Raw genomic sequence first — 16,088 nt, 5'->3', positions numbered from 1 at the left:
GCACGGAGATGGACGTGAAGGACTTGTAGCAGTGCCTGGCACACACGGGCTCTTGCACTACAGACAGCTCCAGGCCTCTGTGTGCCTGGTCACCGGAAACCTGGCTCCAAGTCAGACACATCTCCACGCAAACAGTGGAATCAAAACTACACTGCATGGCCTTGATTTTTGGCCGCAAATTCTGTAGCGTTGAGAAGCACGATTTGGTTTGCCTGAATTACAGAACCGATGGAGGTCAGAGTGGCTTCCTTTAGCTTTCAACTGTTCTCAGGCCCCGGGTGGCGAAGTCACCAGGATGCTGCCTTCTGACACACCTGGGATTTCCTCGGGAGCAGAAACCATGTCTCTCGGTGTCCTTTGACCCAGAGTGTCTCCCCAGGGACACCCATGTGTGCTCTTCTCCCTGCAGGCAGAGGACCAGGTTGAAAGGGAGGTTAAAGAACTCCCCCCGTGATGGGAGAGTTCAGCAGGTGGTCTAAGACAAGAAGCCTGGGCCCCTTCTCCGTTGTGACCTGATCTTTCTCTTGCCGGACTCAGGGAGACCTGGTCGCTGTCGGAGTACTCTCTGGGAACAGGAATTTTGAAGGTCGAGTCCACCCCAATACCCGGGCCAACTATTTAGCCTCTCCACCCTTGGTGATAGCCTATGCAATTGCTGGGACCGTCAGGATCAACTTTGAGAAAGAGCCACTGGGTAAGATGTCGTTTGTGTGGCTGCCCTTGTTTGTTTTCCGGTGAATTTGAAAATATCACTGGAGGAAAAGTGACCACCTTCCTTAATAAATAACGATTACTAGAACTAACAAAGATGAGGAGAGTCTTTTTCTTTTCTCCCCCATACATGGCGAAGACAGAACTGGAACAGACTAGAAGCAACCAAGGACAAGGGACGACAAAAGGAAATTAATCTGCAAAGTCAGAGAGAGCATGCTATTCTGGCTTCTTCCCCAGTTCTTCTCTTTCTAGCTCCTGCTTTTATCTAATGCGAGGCACTGTTTTAACGTATCCTCTGTAGGAACACATCCCAGATAGTTCAACTTCCCCAAATCTGGAGAAATGATGCTTTGTTTCCTTCCCTCTGGAGGTCTTGCTGTGTCCTCCTCAGTCCGTTCTCAGTAGATTCAATACTATGACACAGCGCCCCTTCAATTCACTTTTAGGAAAGCCCCACTAGAGCTATAGTTGATCCCATTATGTGTGGATTCGATATTTGCAGATTTGCCTCTTCACTAAAATGTAGTTTAACCCCCAAATCAAGACTCGTCTTGCCTCCATGGTCATTTGCAGACACGCACAGAGGGGTACAGGCTTTGTGTCACTCAACGTGTGCGTTCTCAGCTGCAGCCAAACGAGGCAGGGCTCTGCTTCTCCCCTCAGCTCTCACACTGTAAATACATATCCTGTTCGTGCTCTGTGTAGTGCCATGTCTTTCCACATTTTTGTGGTTTTGGTGATTTCACTTTTTAAAATAGCCCCCAAGCGTAGTGCCCAAGTGCTGCCTAGCGCACGGAAGCCCAGAAAGGCTGTGGGGTGCCTTGTGGGAGGCAGACTTTGTTCAGGCATGAGTTGTAGTGCTGTTGGCTGGGACTTCGGCATTAACGCATCAGCAGGATGTACTAGGTAAGGTGTTTTTAAGCCGAAGCACACATGAAGCAAGATTACGTATTGACTGGGTGCCGAAAACATTGTGACGAGAGGCTGTCAGGAGCCTAACCCACATCCCACGGCGCCAGCAATTCATGCTTCACTACACAGTGTTTGCATGGACTTCACAGAACATTTCTACCACAGAGAACGGGATTTGACTGGATGGGATCATGAAAATGGGGGATTAAATGCAGTTCTTCTCCTTAATAAACCTGTTTTCCTCAGGGGTCAATGCAAAGGGACAACAGGTATTTCTGAAAGACATCTGGCCAACCAGAGACGAGATCCAGGCGGTGGAGCGTCAGTACGTGATCCCTGGCATGTTTAAGGAGGTCTACCAGAAGATAGAGGTGAGGTCCCCACCCGCTCTGCCCTCATTTTTTCAGGGGATAGCCGTTCCTTTGTGGCATCTCTGCAGACCCCGAGGCTGATGGCGGTGGAAACTAGAGAAAGTCACATTTCTTTCTTCAGATAACCAAGGAAGTGGTTCTCGGTCATTTTCTCCTGTGACTTACATTTTTACACACTCTACATTCCCCAGATGTTCCCAGATCTGGACAAGGTTCCCAGATTTGGCAGCAGCCTCAAAAAGAGAGGCCTTAGGTTGTGTGTGATTCCTAGCCAGCACCCCCCCCCCGCCCCAGCCCCAAGTGTCACTGAGGTAGAGTTCATTGGTTGGATATACCTCTCAGAACTATTTGGATGCTTAAAAAGCCACTGAGGAGAGAGCACCAAACTATTGAAATAAATAAATAAATAAATAAATAAATAAATAAATAAATAAACCAACCTTTCTGAGCATTTGACAAATAGAGAGAAAATGTGGGGGGGTGCTCAGTATCATTTTCTGAGACCCTTAGATGTTATTCCTTTCTCTGCCATCTGTGTTAGGCTGACCCAAGGAATGCTGACTGGGGCTTGGGTTTGAAATAAGAGAGCAGACTCTCTGGGGAAGAGGGTCAAATGGGGATAGATTCATGCACCATGCCCTCCCACAAGTTGCTCATCAGGAAGTGGTCAGAGCAAGCTTGTTGGGCGTTGGGTTAAATGCATTTCTCCAAAGGCCGGGGTCATGGCCCTGTGGAGACAGTTCAAGCTGACTTTAATGCATAGCAGCGGTCATTTGCTATCCAGTGTCCACATGACCTGGACGTCTACTTCCGCCAGTCTTCAGAGAGTAAATAATTTCCCCTTTGGTACTATCTGAATTATTGTTTTCTAAGTTATATTATGTGTATGGATTAGTTATCTATTGCTGTACAACAAATTATCCCAAAACTTAGAAACACCATTTATTATCTCATGGTTCCTGTGGTTCAGAAATCCATGTGTGGCTTACCTGGGTGCCTCTGCCTTCAGGCTCCAACCAAGGTGTCCTTTGGTGCTGCAGCTCATCTGAAGGCTCAGCTGGGGGAGGATCACTTCCAAGGCCATTTGTATGGTTGTTGGCAGGATAATACGCCTCATAGGCTTTCAGACTGAGGGCCTCAGTTCCCTGCTGACAGTTCGCTAGAGGCCTCCCTCATTGCCTTGCTCGGGGGTCTCTTCACAGCTCACAGCATGGTCCTGGCTTCCATCAGAGCAAGCAGGAAAGGGTGAGAGAGACAGAAGGCAGTCTCTTTATAACCTGATCTTTGAAATGAGTCACTAGGTTCAGCCCACACTCAGCAGAAGGTGACTGCTTAAGGGTGTGCATGCCAGGGAGGTGGGGGGTAGGTCCTTGGGGCCATCTTCAAGGCTGCCTATCACAGTGTATATGTATTTTTAAGTCATTGGGCATGAGATTGTCTTAGTGTAAAGGAGCTCTTGTGTGTGACTAGAATCAGAACTGTTTTGGTTTTGGTGTTACTGAAGTATAGTTGACACACAATGTTACATTGGTTTCAGGTGGACAGCGTAGTGATCGGACAACTCTGTGCATCACCCAGGTGTAGCTACCATCTGTCACTGTTCAACTCTGTCACAATAGCATTGACTGAATTCCCTACGCTGTACCTTTCATCCCCGTGACTTACTCATTCCGTAACTGGAAGTCTGTACCTCCCCCTCCCCTGTACCCCTTTTTGCCCATCCTCGCACCTCCCCTCCCCTCTGGCAACCATCAGTTAGTTCTCTGTGTTTATGGATCTGTTTCTGCTTTGTTTGTTCGTTTTGTTTTTGAGATTCCACATATCAAGGAAGTCATGGTATCTGTCTTTGTCTGACTGTTTCACTTGGCGTACCTGGAGGGTCTTACACTAAGAATGGTTTTTATTGTACTCTTAGAATATATAGTTTCTTCTTGCATGTCAAACTTTCCTTAGAGTGGAATGTGATTAGATTTGCTTTTCTTTCTTTTATCTTTTTGTTTGTAAGACCGTGAATGAAAGCTGGAATGCCTTAGCAGCCCCATCGGACAAGCTATATTGCTGGAATCCCAAATCTACATACATTAAGTCACCACCGTTCTTTGAAAACCTGGTATGATTTTATTTTTAACAAAATAAGTTTTTCAAAATGTTTCTTTCCTTATAGAATCTACTTGATTACCCTCTGTCCTTGATTTGACTACGCATTCCACTGAAACCTTTACAAACCCGAGCAGACAATACTGAGAAGCTGGGGTGTTTGGTTCTAATGGGCCTACAGTGTCTCTGTCCAGGGGTTCTGTGTGGCTGTGTGGAGACACCCTGGCCATCCTGTACCACCTGGACATAGAAAAGTCTGAGGGATCGACTGTCCCCGCACAACATCCCCGGGCCTGCTATATTTAAACCTTATACTCAAAAAAATAAGGGAAATCTTACATATAACTGACGATCAAGGAGTCTGTGCTCTCCTGGGTGGGAAGGGGGGAGTGGAAGTCAGGATTCTGGTTGTCCTCAGCATCTGAGTTCCCTGGATGTGGAGACAGAGAAGGTCATTTGCAGCTGTATCGCTATTGCTTTTGAGGGAATAGTCTCAATACTTTGCCTCCCTTCAGGGGTGGGATGTAAATGTTTTGAGTAAATTCACCTTACTTTTCTAAGCACCCCTGATAAAACCAAAAAACCTAGAATTTTCTGTGCAGCGATGTACAGCTGTCATCCAGTTTGGGTCCACGGTGCATTGTGGAAACTGTTCAGACTCCCTGGTGACTTGCTGGAGAAAACCTGAGCCAGCACTAACTTGCTGTGTTTTTTGCTAGACTTTGGATATCCAGCCCCCTAAATCTATAGTGGATGCCTACGTGCTGTTAAACTTGGGGGATTCCGTAACAACGGACCACATCTCTCCGGCTGGAAATATTGCAAGAAACAGCCCTGCTGCTCGGTACTTAACTAACAGAGGGTAAGTGTGAGTGAGGGGAAGAAAGACTAAAAGGCAGAAATGGAGTGAATGAGGCCAGTATTTCTTTTCACATGTTCTCTTTTCAATCAGACTGATTTTTCAGTGAACCCTGAGGCTTGAAAACCAGTCACCCTATCTGTTTACTGCTTCCCAGCTTCCTTGGGAGATTTGTCAGCAAGGAAACCCCAGCAGAGGGGATCTTCCTTCTGCGCAAGTGCCCCCATTAGAGTCCAGGCTCTGCTCTCAGCCTGCGGCGCACTCGGCAGGGGTGTCCCTTGCCCTGCGATGCCGCCTCCTGCCTGAGACACGTAGTGACTGACTACAGATTTGCCGCTGCCACATTCATCGGCCGATCCTTCAGTCACAGACTGACTTCAATGGGTACTCTCCCAGTATTACCTACTGTCCGCTAATACGCCAAGAGTGATCGGAGTCCGTCCCAGATCTGACTTTCCATGAGAATCATCTGGGGAGATCAACATTCCTGGCTCCCGTCTGCACCTCCCGAATCAGTGTCTTCAGGGATGGGCCCAGAGCTAATCTAAGAACAAAATCCAACACCTTTTTCGTTCTTTCTTTCCTTCTTTCCTTTTTTTTTTTGTCAGTGGGAGAAGAAAACGGCCTTGGCCCCATCTCGCTTTCCTGGTGGCTGAGGTGTTTTCTTCATGCCTCCCCACCCTACTGAGCCCCACTCAGTCCCTGCCTCCTCCTGGTGCATCCTATGGGACAGTCGTGTTCAGAGCAAAAGTATTCCACGTTCCCCAGAGATAGGAGTGCTGGAAGTTTCAGAAGCTAGCCCACCTCTGGAGCAGGGGATGCACAGGAGTCCATCTCAAGATTTTTTTTAACATGGGGCAACTACTGTATTAAATGTACAGGGACTTCTTACACACAGACGCATATGGTAAGATTCTAAAGGGATATGATTGTACTTTGAGTGGGAGTCATCGAGCGGAGAAGGGCAGGTGATATTCGAGAGGGGTCGGCGAATCCCTGCTCTTCCCCCTCCCCCACGCCGCTCTGGCTACACCGGTGGCAGCCTCATTTGTTGAATGTTCCAGGCAAGGCCAAATACCCTTCTGCCTGAGAGCCTTTGGTTGAGCGGGCTGTTTTTTCCTCTTGGATGCTCTTCCCCAGAATAGCTGTCTGGCTAACTCCCTTGCCAGTTCAAGTCTTCCTCCATGAGGTCACCCCCACTGGACTCCTGTTCTCCTCACCTTAATCTACTTTCCCCCCCCCTCAGTTATTAACCACAATCTAGTAACACTTGTGTAAGATACTCATTTTCTTATTTTGATTATTTCTTTGTCTCCACCTTTTAGAATGTAAGCCCTGCAAAGGCAGGGATCTTCATCTGTGTCGTTCCGTGATCTACCTCAAGCCCTGAGAACAGCTCTTGGCACATAGCTGGGGCTCAATAAAGAGTTGTTGAATGAATGAATGAATGAATGAATGGGAGAAAAGGATTCACCAACAAACAGCGAAACAAAGAGGTTGAGGCTGGAGAAAGAAACTAAGGAAACAAGCAGTGATTTTTTTGATTGCTGATTGTTGACACTTTGGAGACATGGACTGTATAGGGAATTGAATGAAAAGAAATATCATACCTTCCCAGAAAAGTGCACGTATCCCCAACATTCTGGATATAATTTCAGGAGTTTATAGACATGCTCACCTGCTCCTGAAGCCTAAACTCTCAATCTTCAGATCACATCTCACCGTGAGATCAGATTACCACTCACACATACATCCTAGCATTTTAAGAAACAGCTCGGTGAGCTAGCCGCTGTGTTAATTGTAAGATGTTCCTGCTATCACAAAGTGGCCTTTAACTGGAGCCCGCAGACAAGATTTTTCCTTGATTTCAAGACCAGGAAGAGCTGTTCTGTCTCTTTGGCACTACTCTGATTTTTATCTTATGAGAAATGTAAATCATGTTGCCAGTTGTGTGTCTGCCCAATACATTGAGTTCTTGATGACTTGGGGACAAATTTATACCCCCTTCCAGGTAGTTTACAGAATGTATTTTGTGTTTCCCTCATTCTTGACTCCACCTGACTGGCCCACACTGATTACTCTTTTGGTTTCCTTTTTCTTACCCATTTTGAATATTTTATCTCTTGTGAAGTTTTCTAGGCTACCCTACTGAATCAGTAAAATAAATACTCATTAGAGTTCCTCCTGGTTTTTCTACCCAGATTTATAAGACTAGAAGTTGATCCTGGGAGAATGCTGATTTCCCCCTTTCACTGCCCCACCTCTGACCTCTGACTCTCCCCTCAGCAGAAGATACAGAAACAGCTTTGCTGCCTTGGAGAAGCGATGCTTAGTAGACTTAGAGGGATATCTGGGTCTATGGTTTTTCTCTTTTTTTTTAATGGAAGCTAAGTTTTATCTTTGCTCCGTTCACTAACCTAGCCCCTCTCCTGCTTACATTATTAGCTTGACTCCACGAGAATTCAACTCCTATGGCTCCCGCCGAGGTAATGATGCCATCATGGCACGGGGGACGTTTGCCAACATTCGCTTATTAAACAAATTTTTGAACAAGCAGGCACCACAGACTATACATCTGCCTTCTGGAGAAATTGTGAGTACTGTGTCTTTGTCAGGCTCTGGGAGGTTGGATATTTACACAGTCACTTTCCTTTGGGTCTCATTTTTTCTTCATAGCCCCATGCTACCTCTTGTTTTGAGAGAGTTCATCACGGACAGAGATGCCCTTTTAAGTTCTACAACTTTCTCTTCCTGCTTAGAGATTCTGCTTCGTGGTTTCCTGGGAGTTGAATTTACAAAGCCTCTGAGTGAAATGTGGTCAGTTCAGAGTATTTAAGGGGGAACTTCCAGGTTAAGATAGAGGACATTTATCAACAGGTGCTATTGTATGACTTTATTAGCATTTAAGTCCCCATTCCACGAGGAGGAGGAGGAACATAGAGGCCCGCGGAGGCCTGCCTGGGTCCTGACGGGAGCCCTTTGCAGTTGGCCTGTTACAGCTGGAACTCTTCATTCCCAGATGGGAGGGAGAGCCTGTGCTTTGAGTCCTACATACTGGCTGTGGAGCCTTCAGCAAGTTATTGCCCTCTCTGAGCCTCATTTTTCTGACCTGCGAAATAGGATATCCACCCTGTAAGGCTCTGAGGCTTAAGCTTAAATGGAAAGACGTGTATACAACACAGAGCAGAGTATCTGGTGCGTGTCATGGGTCCTCGGTGTTGCTTCCCTTCCCTTTGCAGACGCTGCAGAGCTGCTTGAGAACTGTTTAAGTTACTTGAGAAATCACCCTCCTGACTTACTTAAAAATAATAACAGCTAGTATTTATATGGAATTTACTGCATCCCGTGTACTGTTCTAAACTCTTTGCCTATATTGACTTATTTAATCCTCATAACAACCCTTTGAGGGAGGTACCATAATTGTCCATCTTTTAAGATAATAAAAATGGAGATTAAAACCCAGGGAGTCTGGGGACACCTGGGTGGCTCAGTCGGTGGAGCATCCGACTCTTGGTTTCAACTTAGGCCGAGATCTCAGAGTCGTGAGATCGAGCCCCGCAACAGTCTCCGTGCTAGGCCCGGAGTCTGCATAAGTTTCTCTCTCTTCCTCTGCCCCTCCCCCCCAATCAATCAATCAAACAATCTTCAAAGCAAAACCCAGGGAGTCTGGCTCCAACATCAGTGCGGTTGATCACCACCCATACCACCTCACTTGTAACAGATTATATTTTGGTAAAGCAAACTGTTTATAAGTAATCACTGATCACCAGGACCCAACACAAAGTCAGCACCCAGTAGATAGGTGTTCAGTGAAGAGCAGGGATGTTAAACAAACTATTAAAGATAGTTAGCTGGTAGAATGCCCAAGAGACAAGGGGAAAGATGTGCAGTATAGACACTGGGGGGCCTCCAGTATACTGACTGTCACAGTGAACCTCACGAATTTACAAGCCCTGCCATGACATAGAATTTCTGGTCAGATGTTCAGAGCCTCATCTTAAATAAGGAGACAGAATCAGAGATACAGACATTTGAGCGAAGCCTTGAACTTGAAAGACAGACCTAGACAAAGAACGGTGGGGAAGGGAAAGAAAACAGAGATAATGCAAAGTGTAGAAGAAAACGAAGAAAAGATTATCTTCTCAGAGTGATGAAATGATTTCCTGTTGGCATAAAGTAATCAAAGGACGAGAAAGGGCTCTTGATAAAAAATAGTAATTAAAAAAGAAAGAAAAGGCTATTAACAAAAAAAAGCCCCTAAAAAAATTTCACAGGAAAAGTTGATTCGTTGAGAAAATCTCTCAGAATATAGAACAGAAAGACAAAGGAAAAATTAGAGAAAAAAATATAAGAAAATTAGACTGAAATGAGGAGGCCCAGCATCTGACTAAACAGAGATGCTAAGAAGAGAAGAAAGGAAATTACCCGGGAAGTAACACAAGGAGAATTCCCCGACTTCAAGATCCAACTCCAACATGACATCCACTGAATACCCACATGATTATGGAAGACCAGCTCCAAATTGCATCGGTATGAAGTTAGGAACAGCAGAGAAAAGGAGAAGATCTAGAAACTTCCAAAGTGGGGAAGACAGCTTCTGTGCAATGTGCTGGAGATCAGAAGTGCTCAAACCAACACTGGAAACTTAGACTGGCTTGCACCCCCAAATTCCATGTCCCATGTTAAAGTAATAACACATTCAGGTTCAAAAACTTTAAAAATACTCCTCAATCCCTGTCTCAGGAAGCTACTTGGTAAATGCGTTTTACCAAAATGAGGGAATAAGCCAAAAAAGGGGAAGTTGTAGGATCCAGGAAAAGGAAATGCAGGCAATTCCCAGGATGTTGGTGAAGGAAGATTCTTCCATCACAGGAATGCACCATCTAGAGAAGAATCAGTCCAAATTAGAACAGGACTGAAGCTCCTGGAGAGAGATCTCTACGGAAGAGATTTTTAAATGACAGACTGCCTGATACATTTGAATGTCTTTAGAGAAGATGTGTACTTTAGGCAGAGTGTTTGGGGATTAATTGATGGGTAGTGACATAGAAACAGGTGAGTACACACACAAAAAGAAAATTATTAATTCCAGTGGAAATTTTTTTGATTACCAAGAAAAGGAATTCAGAGTACATTATCTGACTCAGCTATAAATAACATCCACATAAGTCAGTGTAGTGCAAACACCAAATATTGACTTACTCAAAACGTATGACATAATTATATTGGGAGGCTGGGGAGAGAACTAAATCCCCGGGGCGCCTGGGTGGCCCAGTCAGTTAAGCGTCTGACTCTTGATTTCAGCTCAGATCATGATCTCGGGGTCCTGGGATCGAGCCCTGCATTGGGCTCTGCACTCAGTTGGGGAATCTGCTTCAGGATTCTCTCCCTTTCTTCTGTCCCTCCTTCCACTCACACATGCACTCTCTCTCAATTAAATAAATAAAATCTTTTTAAAAAGAGAGGGAGAACTAAATCCTCATCAAAGCAGGAAATTGATAACGAAAATGGAGAAATAGAGAACTGGTAGTTTAAATATAATACTGGAGATAGAAAGGAACAATAACGGACATTTTATGTCCTCTTTTTTTTTTTTTTAAAGATTTTTATTTATTTGATAGAGAGCAGGAGAGCACAAGCAGGGGAGACAGGCAGAGGGAAAGGGAGAAGCAGGCTCCCTGGTGAGCAAGGAGCCCAATGCAGGACTCGGTCCCAAAACCCTGGGATCATGACCTGAGCTGAAGGCAGTCGCTTAACCGACTGAGCCACCCAGGCGCCCCTGTCCTCATCTTTAGAAGAGAGGGAATGTGTAGGGAGCCGTTGCTTTATAAGCTCCCCAGATTTGGGTAACGTCATGTGGAGCTAACCACAGGCTCCATCAGCCCACCGAAATAGTAGTTTGGGAAAGCTTACTTGAGAGGTTGATTACACACCTTTCTAGAGCTTCTTTTGAAGGAAACCCTCTCTTGAGGGATTTTTTTTCCCTTTCTTTCTTTTTTTTTTTTTTACTTAAGTAGCCAGGAAGAACAATTGTTTCATATCACCAGCAATGATATCAAATGTCTTTGTGAAGTCTTGGCACAGCAGAATATTCAGAATTTTTGTGAGAAACAAATGAAGCTGTTTGTGGAAGATGTTTCTCATATATACCAAAATATTAGTTAATCCTCTCCTGTCCCTTATTGATCTCTGCTTCCACCCGTGTTTCTGCTGTCTCTGCCTTGACATCCTTGTAGAGAAGGGTGACTGATACACGTTTGCATTTTGGGGTGCCTGGGTGACCCAGAGTGTTAAGCGGCAGACTCTTAATTTTGGCTCAGGTCATGATCTCAGGGTCCTGGAATCGAGGCCTCCACCAGGCTCTGCACTTAGTGGGGAGTCTTCTTGAGGCTTCTCTCTCTCCCTCTACCTCTCCCTGCACTCGCTCTCTATCTAAAATAAACAAATAAGTGTATGTATGTTTGCATTTTATATAATTTCAGAACACGTCACCTTCTTTGTGGTTGCTGCCCTTTACAGGTGACCATAACTGAGTCTCTAGACTGAGTCAAAACCCAGGTTTAGGTGGGATTCTCCGTTTCCTAAGCTTTAAAATAGTTTAATCAATGGAAGAGGGGGAAAAATCTGATCGACTTTCTTTTTTTTCCCTTGATGCCGTAGGATTTGAATGTTTTTCTAAAACCAGGACAAAAACTAGGCATTTTAGTTAAAAGAACATAAAATTCATTGGTAGGGGTGAATTGGAGATTTGTAACGCAGGCCACTGATTGGTTGAGTTTTCTGTTGGCTTTGTGTTGACTGGGCCACTGAAGACCCTGTGCTTCTCACCAGGTCCCCCTGGCCTGTGTCCACACTCTGCTGCATCTGTAAACCTTGCTTTTCTCTTCCTCAGCTTGACGTGTTCGATGCTGCTGAGCAGTACCAGCAGGCAGGCCTTCCCCTGATCGTTCTGGCCGGGAAAGAATACGGCTCAGGCAGCTCCCGAGACTGGGCAGCCAAGGGCCCTTTCCTCCTGGTGAGTGTGACGTGGAGGGACCCCAGCAGGCTAGCTCAGGAAAGCATGTGATGTTTGTTCAGCTCCTGCTTCTTCACGGATTTGCCTTTACCTCACTCAGTGAAGGCTAATCCAGAGTTGAACCGGTCCCATAGATCAGATACTCCTATTCTGGGAACCATGGACCTTTGGGCGTGTCTATGGAGCAGTTGGGAGGAGGGTCTGTGAAGTCTCTGAAATTATTTTCAAATGTGTGTATGTATGTCTTCTTTTTGTGGGGAAAAATGGCATGGTTTTCCTAATATTCAGGCCGAGGACGGGCCAAGTATTTCAGGCCATTGTCCCAGGCGAGCTGTAAGCCCAGATGCTGCTCCCGTGTTGTCCCTCAGGAGGTTCAGGGAAGGGTAAAAGTAAGGAACCGGTGCTTTGGACAGACTTGGGGAGTGCACTTCTTACAGTGGCCTTTCACTGCCTCTGAGTCGGCTTATGGACTCTCAAGAGTGAAGGACGCTCTCTCTGGATGTAGACAGACAGCTCTTGAGAACCTGTGGCCATTTCAGGGCCTGAGCCGCTTCAGGCGTCCCCATGGAGGCGTCCCCATGGAGGGGCCGTGCAGGGAGCAGATGTTTCTTACCTCTGGAGCATCTCCTGGCCCCGAAAGCAGGGAGGAGTCCTGCTGCTCAGCCTGCATTCTCAGGGTAGGGGAAGATGACTTAGCTGGTGCCAATCTCAGGGATTTATGGCTCGAGCAAATTAAACCTTGGGAAACACCGCATACGGTGATATCCACACGTCCAGTAAAGAAGGCGGGGTCTGGCAGGCAGCCCTCCGGATGTCCAGGCTTCGATAAATCTCTTTGAACATCACACCTATTGCTTTGTTTTGTTTTTTATCAATCATATTGCTTTGTGGGGGGAACAAAAGATGTTCTTTGATTACTTGGTAATATGTCAAAAGCCTGCCTTTTCTAGAAGCTGCGGAAAAGAACCAGAGAAATTACAGAGGAGGAAAGGGTTTTAGGGATGGGGCTGGCAGTAGAAATGCAGCCGGTGGAGACTGTAAGAGCTGAAGGAGGCCAAGAGAACTGGCGTGCGAGGGGCCCCCTAGGCCCGAGGCTTCCGTACGGAACGGCCCCGAGAGTTCCGGCTGCCCCGGGCTGGGCCGCGCAGCAGTGCTGGGCTCTCCTCACAGCAGAGGGGGCTGGACGACTGGTTCGCAGCCGCAAGCAGCCCTTACCCAGCATAGGGACGTGCATCGGACGTGTTTACAAAGCCTCCACTCCCCCTCAGAGTGAACACATGTGCACACGGATCCATATAGAGTATCTCCTGTTCTTGAAACAGGAATTGCAAAAGCAGCACATCATTTCCTATCTCTGTAGTATGTTCTGAAAGTTGCTTTGTCGGTTAAGTCTTTTGTGTCTGCACCTATTCAAGGGAGAGAAAAGAAAAATTTATGTTGTTCTGCGGTGTGGATTCCAGATACAATGGAAGTGTGTTAAGAGATGTTGTATCACAAAGCAGCTAAATGTGTGGTCAAACTGCATGGGTTCAATTACCAGGTACCACCACTGACCGTGTGGGTGAAGAGGGCACAATGGTAGCATCTCCCTCCGAGGGTTGGTGGAAGGTGGGATGAGAGAAGCCACTTTATTATGCTGCCTGTACATTGTAGGCAGTCAGTTCAGACCAGCTGCTGTGTTATTTATAACTAGAGTAACTGTTTATGTAAACAACTCATTGGTACTTAAAAAGAATTTAGGTGTGAGAGGAGTTTTGACTGAAGAAGCCTTTTGTAAAGTTTTGTGTATCTAAAGAAAATTGGAACTGTGTCCAAAGTACTGTCTTGGCTCCTCAGGGAATCAAAGCTGTCCTGGCTGAAAGTTATGAGCGCATTCACCGCAGTAACTTGGTGGGAATGGGGGTGATTCCCCTCGAATATCTCCCTGGGGAGACCGCAGACACCCTGGGACTCACAGGGCGGGAACGATACTCCATCATCATTCCAGAAAACCTCACACCACGAATGAAAGTGCAGGTCAAGGTAAGCTGGAGCCTCCCTGTGCCAGGTCCAAGTAAACGGGACCGTGCATTCATCATCAAACCCGCGAGAAGGGAATGAGTGGGCTTTGGAAGGAAAACAGGCAGTCAGTAGGAGTGCGTTAGACCTAGGAGTTCTGCTGGCACCTGCTCTGCCTTCACAACACAACCGGTGCCCCCCCTGCACCTGTTGATGGATTACTTATTTCTCTTTACTCATGGAGTTACCATCAGTTCCTTTCTTACTCCCCAACCCCAGCCAGCCCCACTATCTCCTCTGACTCCCAGTCTCTCTTTAGCCCAGAAAAGAGTGTTAGAAGTTCGGAGACAGGACATTTTCACATGATCTTAAAAAAACACCTTTTATTATCAAAATGTGAACAGACACACCCATTCCTGAGCCTCACCCCAGGTTTTGATTAGCCTAAAGGTAAAGGCGACAGCTCCCGAGGTGAGGGGCGGCAAGGCAGGTACCCAGTGCTGAGGCCCCAGGGTCAGCAACTGGACCAGCTGCCTACGGGACAACCTTAATGAGACTTCTGCCAACCCGCAGCTCCCGGAGAGGGTCTAGAAAATACCATCCCTTGCGTCACTAGTAGCTGCTGCCCCAAGAGACCTGGTCCTCATGTGTCCGTCACCTCCATCATTTGTACCCCACGGTGCTTTACTGTGCAGAGGAGTCGACTGGGGATCTTGTCCAAATGCAGCCCCGGATTCACTGGGTCTGGGCTGGAGCGAGGGACGGCACGCGCCCCCCAGTGCTGCTGGCTCCGCTGGTGTGTGGACCATATTTTGAGGGGCAGCTCTGAGGGTGGGGGGGGCATCCCTCCTGACACAGCTACCTGGCCTCCTCCCCCACTGGTTCTCCTCTGCTTCTTTGTCGTCACAGCTGGATACCGGGAAGACCTTCCAGGCCATCATGAGGTTCGACACGGACGTGGAGCTCGCTTATTTCCACAACGGGGGCATCCTCAACTACATGATCCGCAAGATGGCCAAGTAGGTCAGCTGCACTCGGAGCCCTGCGCTTGGAGCTGCGCCGGGGGAAGCGAAGCGCCACTAGCCCACAGGGCCCTTGGTGCAGAGCATCCCCAGCGCGTGGCGGCCTCCCTGCACGGAAGCGCGTAAGCACTGACGTAACTGGTGCCATTCCTCCGGGCTCAGAATGCGCAGTTCTGACATTCTCTATTTTTGTGGATCTTTTTCTCTTTTTCTAGAATTTGGAGCTAGAATGGTGGGAATGTCAGTAGTGCCAGAAAGAGAGAACTTGAGCTTGTGTGTGAAGTCACTGATCACAGAATGTCGATTTTTCACTCTTGGCCTGTTAATGTTCAGCTGGACACAAATAAGTCTTCTCAGAAGGCATCCCCTGTCCCCATTTCTGTTCCTCTGTTATCCTCTGCTCCATGAAACCTTCCCTTGAGCGCCACTGGCCTTTGCATATTATGCCAGTGTTAACTGACACGGTAGATGAAAATGTTCTCAAATCACAGCGGTGATTGTGATTCTCCTGTCTGCCTTCTTCCTTCGGAAGGAGTGATCCAGACACCTCGTGGGCAGGTCAGACACTGACATTTTTTGATTATGTGCCTTTAGATGGATCAACATTAAAAAAAAAAAAAATGTGATGTTTTCTTTTACTCTCCTCAAAATTTTTCCCCAGAAAATTCATTTGTCAAGAGGAGAACTTTGGTGGTGGTTTTGGAGAGAGACTTAGAACATTTGTAATTTGAGGAAGATTAAATCTATTTTCAAGGAAAGCTTGTTGACTTTGGAATTGAATTGTGTAATGTGTGTGAGGCTCTAGTCTGGGGATATTTCAAGCAGAGTGAGTCTCAGACTGCAGCATCAGGTGACCTTCAAGTTCTGCTTTTACAACCGCAGCTGTACCATACAGGGGGATGTGGAAGAGCTGAGGAAGAGGATTTCTCTGCCCCGGTTGGGAGCAGACAAGAAGGTAGCAGTAGCAATAATGTAAGTATGGTGAGCAGGTCATCATTTTTTTATTTTTGTGTCCTATAGTTAATCTGCTTATATTCATCACTGACATCATTTTGGGGGCGCATGTCTTAGTCTGCTCCGGCTACCATAACAAAATAACC

General features: G+C 46.7%; 1 protein-coding gene across 4 annotated transcripts in view; it reads left to right on the top strand.

Moving 5' to 3' along the window:
* Positions 1 to 15,746, top strand: part of ACO1 (aconitase 1) — a 52,754-nt gene extending 37,008 nt beyond the window's left edge. For all 4 annotated transcript variants that reach the window (XM_027614410.2, XM_027614412.2, XM_027614413.2 and 1 more), the window contains exons 14-21: positions 538 to 694; positions 1,873 to 1,997; positions 4,003 to 4,107; positions 4,814 to 4,956; positions 7,399 to 7,546; positions 11,846 to 11,968; positions 13,805 to 13,990; positions 14,876 to 15,746. In XM_027614410.2, the coding sequence (XP_027470211.1) occupies positions 538 to 694; positions 1,873 to 1,997; positions 4,003 to 4,107; positions 4,814 to 4,956; positions 7,399 to 7,546; positions 11,846 to 11,968; positions 13,805 to 13,990; positions 14,876 to 14,989 (1,101 nt within the window). In that variant the 3' untranslated portion in view covers positions 14,990 to 15,746. The remainder of the gene's footprint in view (positions 1 to 537; positions 695 to 1,872; positions 1,998 to 4,002; positions 4,108 to 4,813; positions 4,957 to 7,398; positions 7,547 to 11,845; positions 11,969 to 13,804; positions 13,991 to 14,875) is intronic.
* Positions 15,747 to 16,088: the final 342 nt, after the last annotated feature.

Source organism: Zalophus californianus, chromosome 13 (genome assembly GCF_009762305.2).
Source record: "Zalophus californianus isolate mZalCal1 chromosome 13, mZalCal1.pri.v2, whole genome shotgun sequence".
NCBI classification, from domain to species: Eukaryota; Metazoa; Chordata; class Mammalia; order Carnivora; family Otariidae; genus Zalophus; species Zalophus californianus.
Note: the sequence above shows the minus strand (reverse complement) of the source record. Positions and strands in the feature narration are given on the sequence as shown.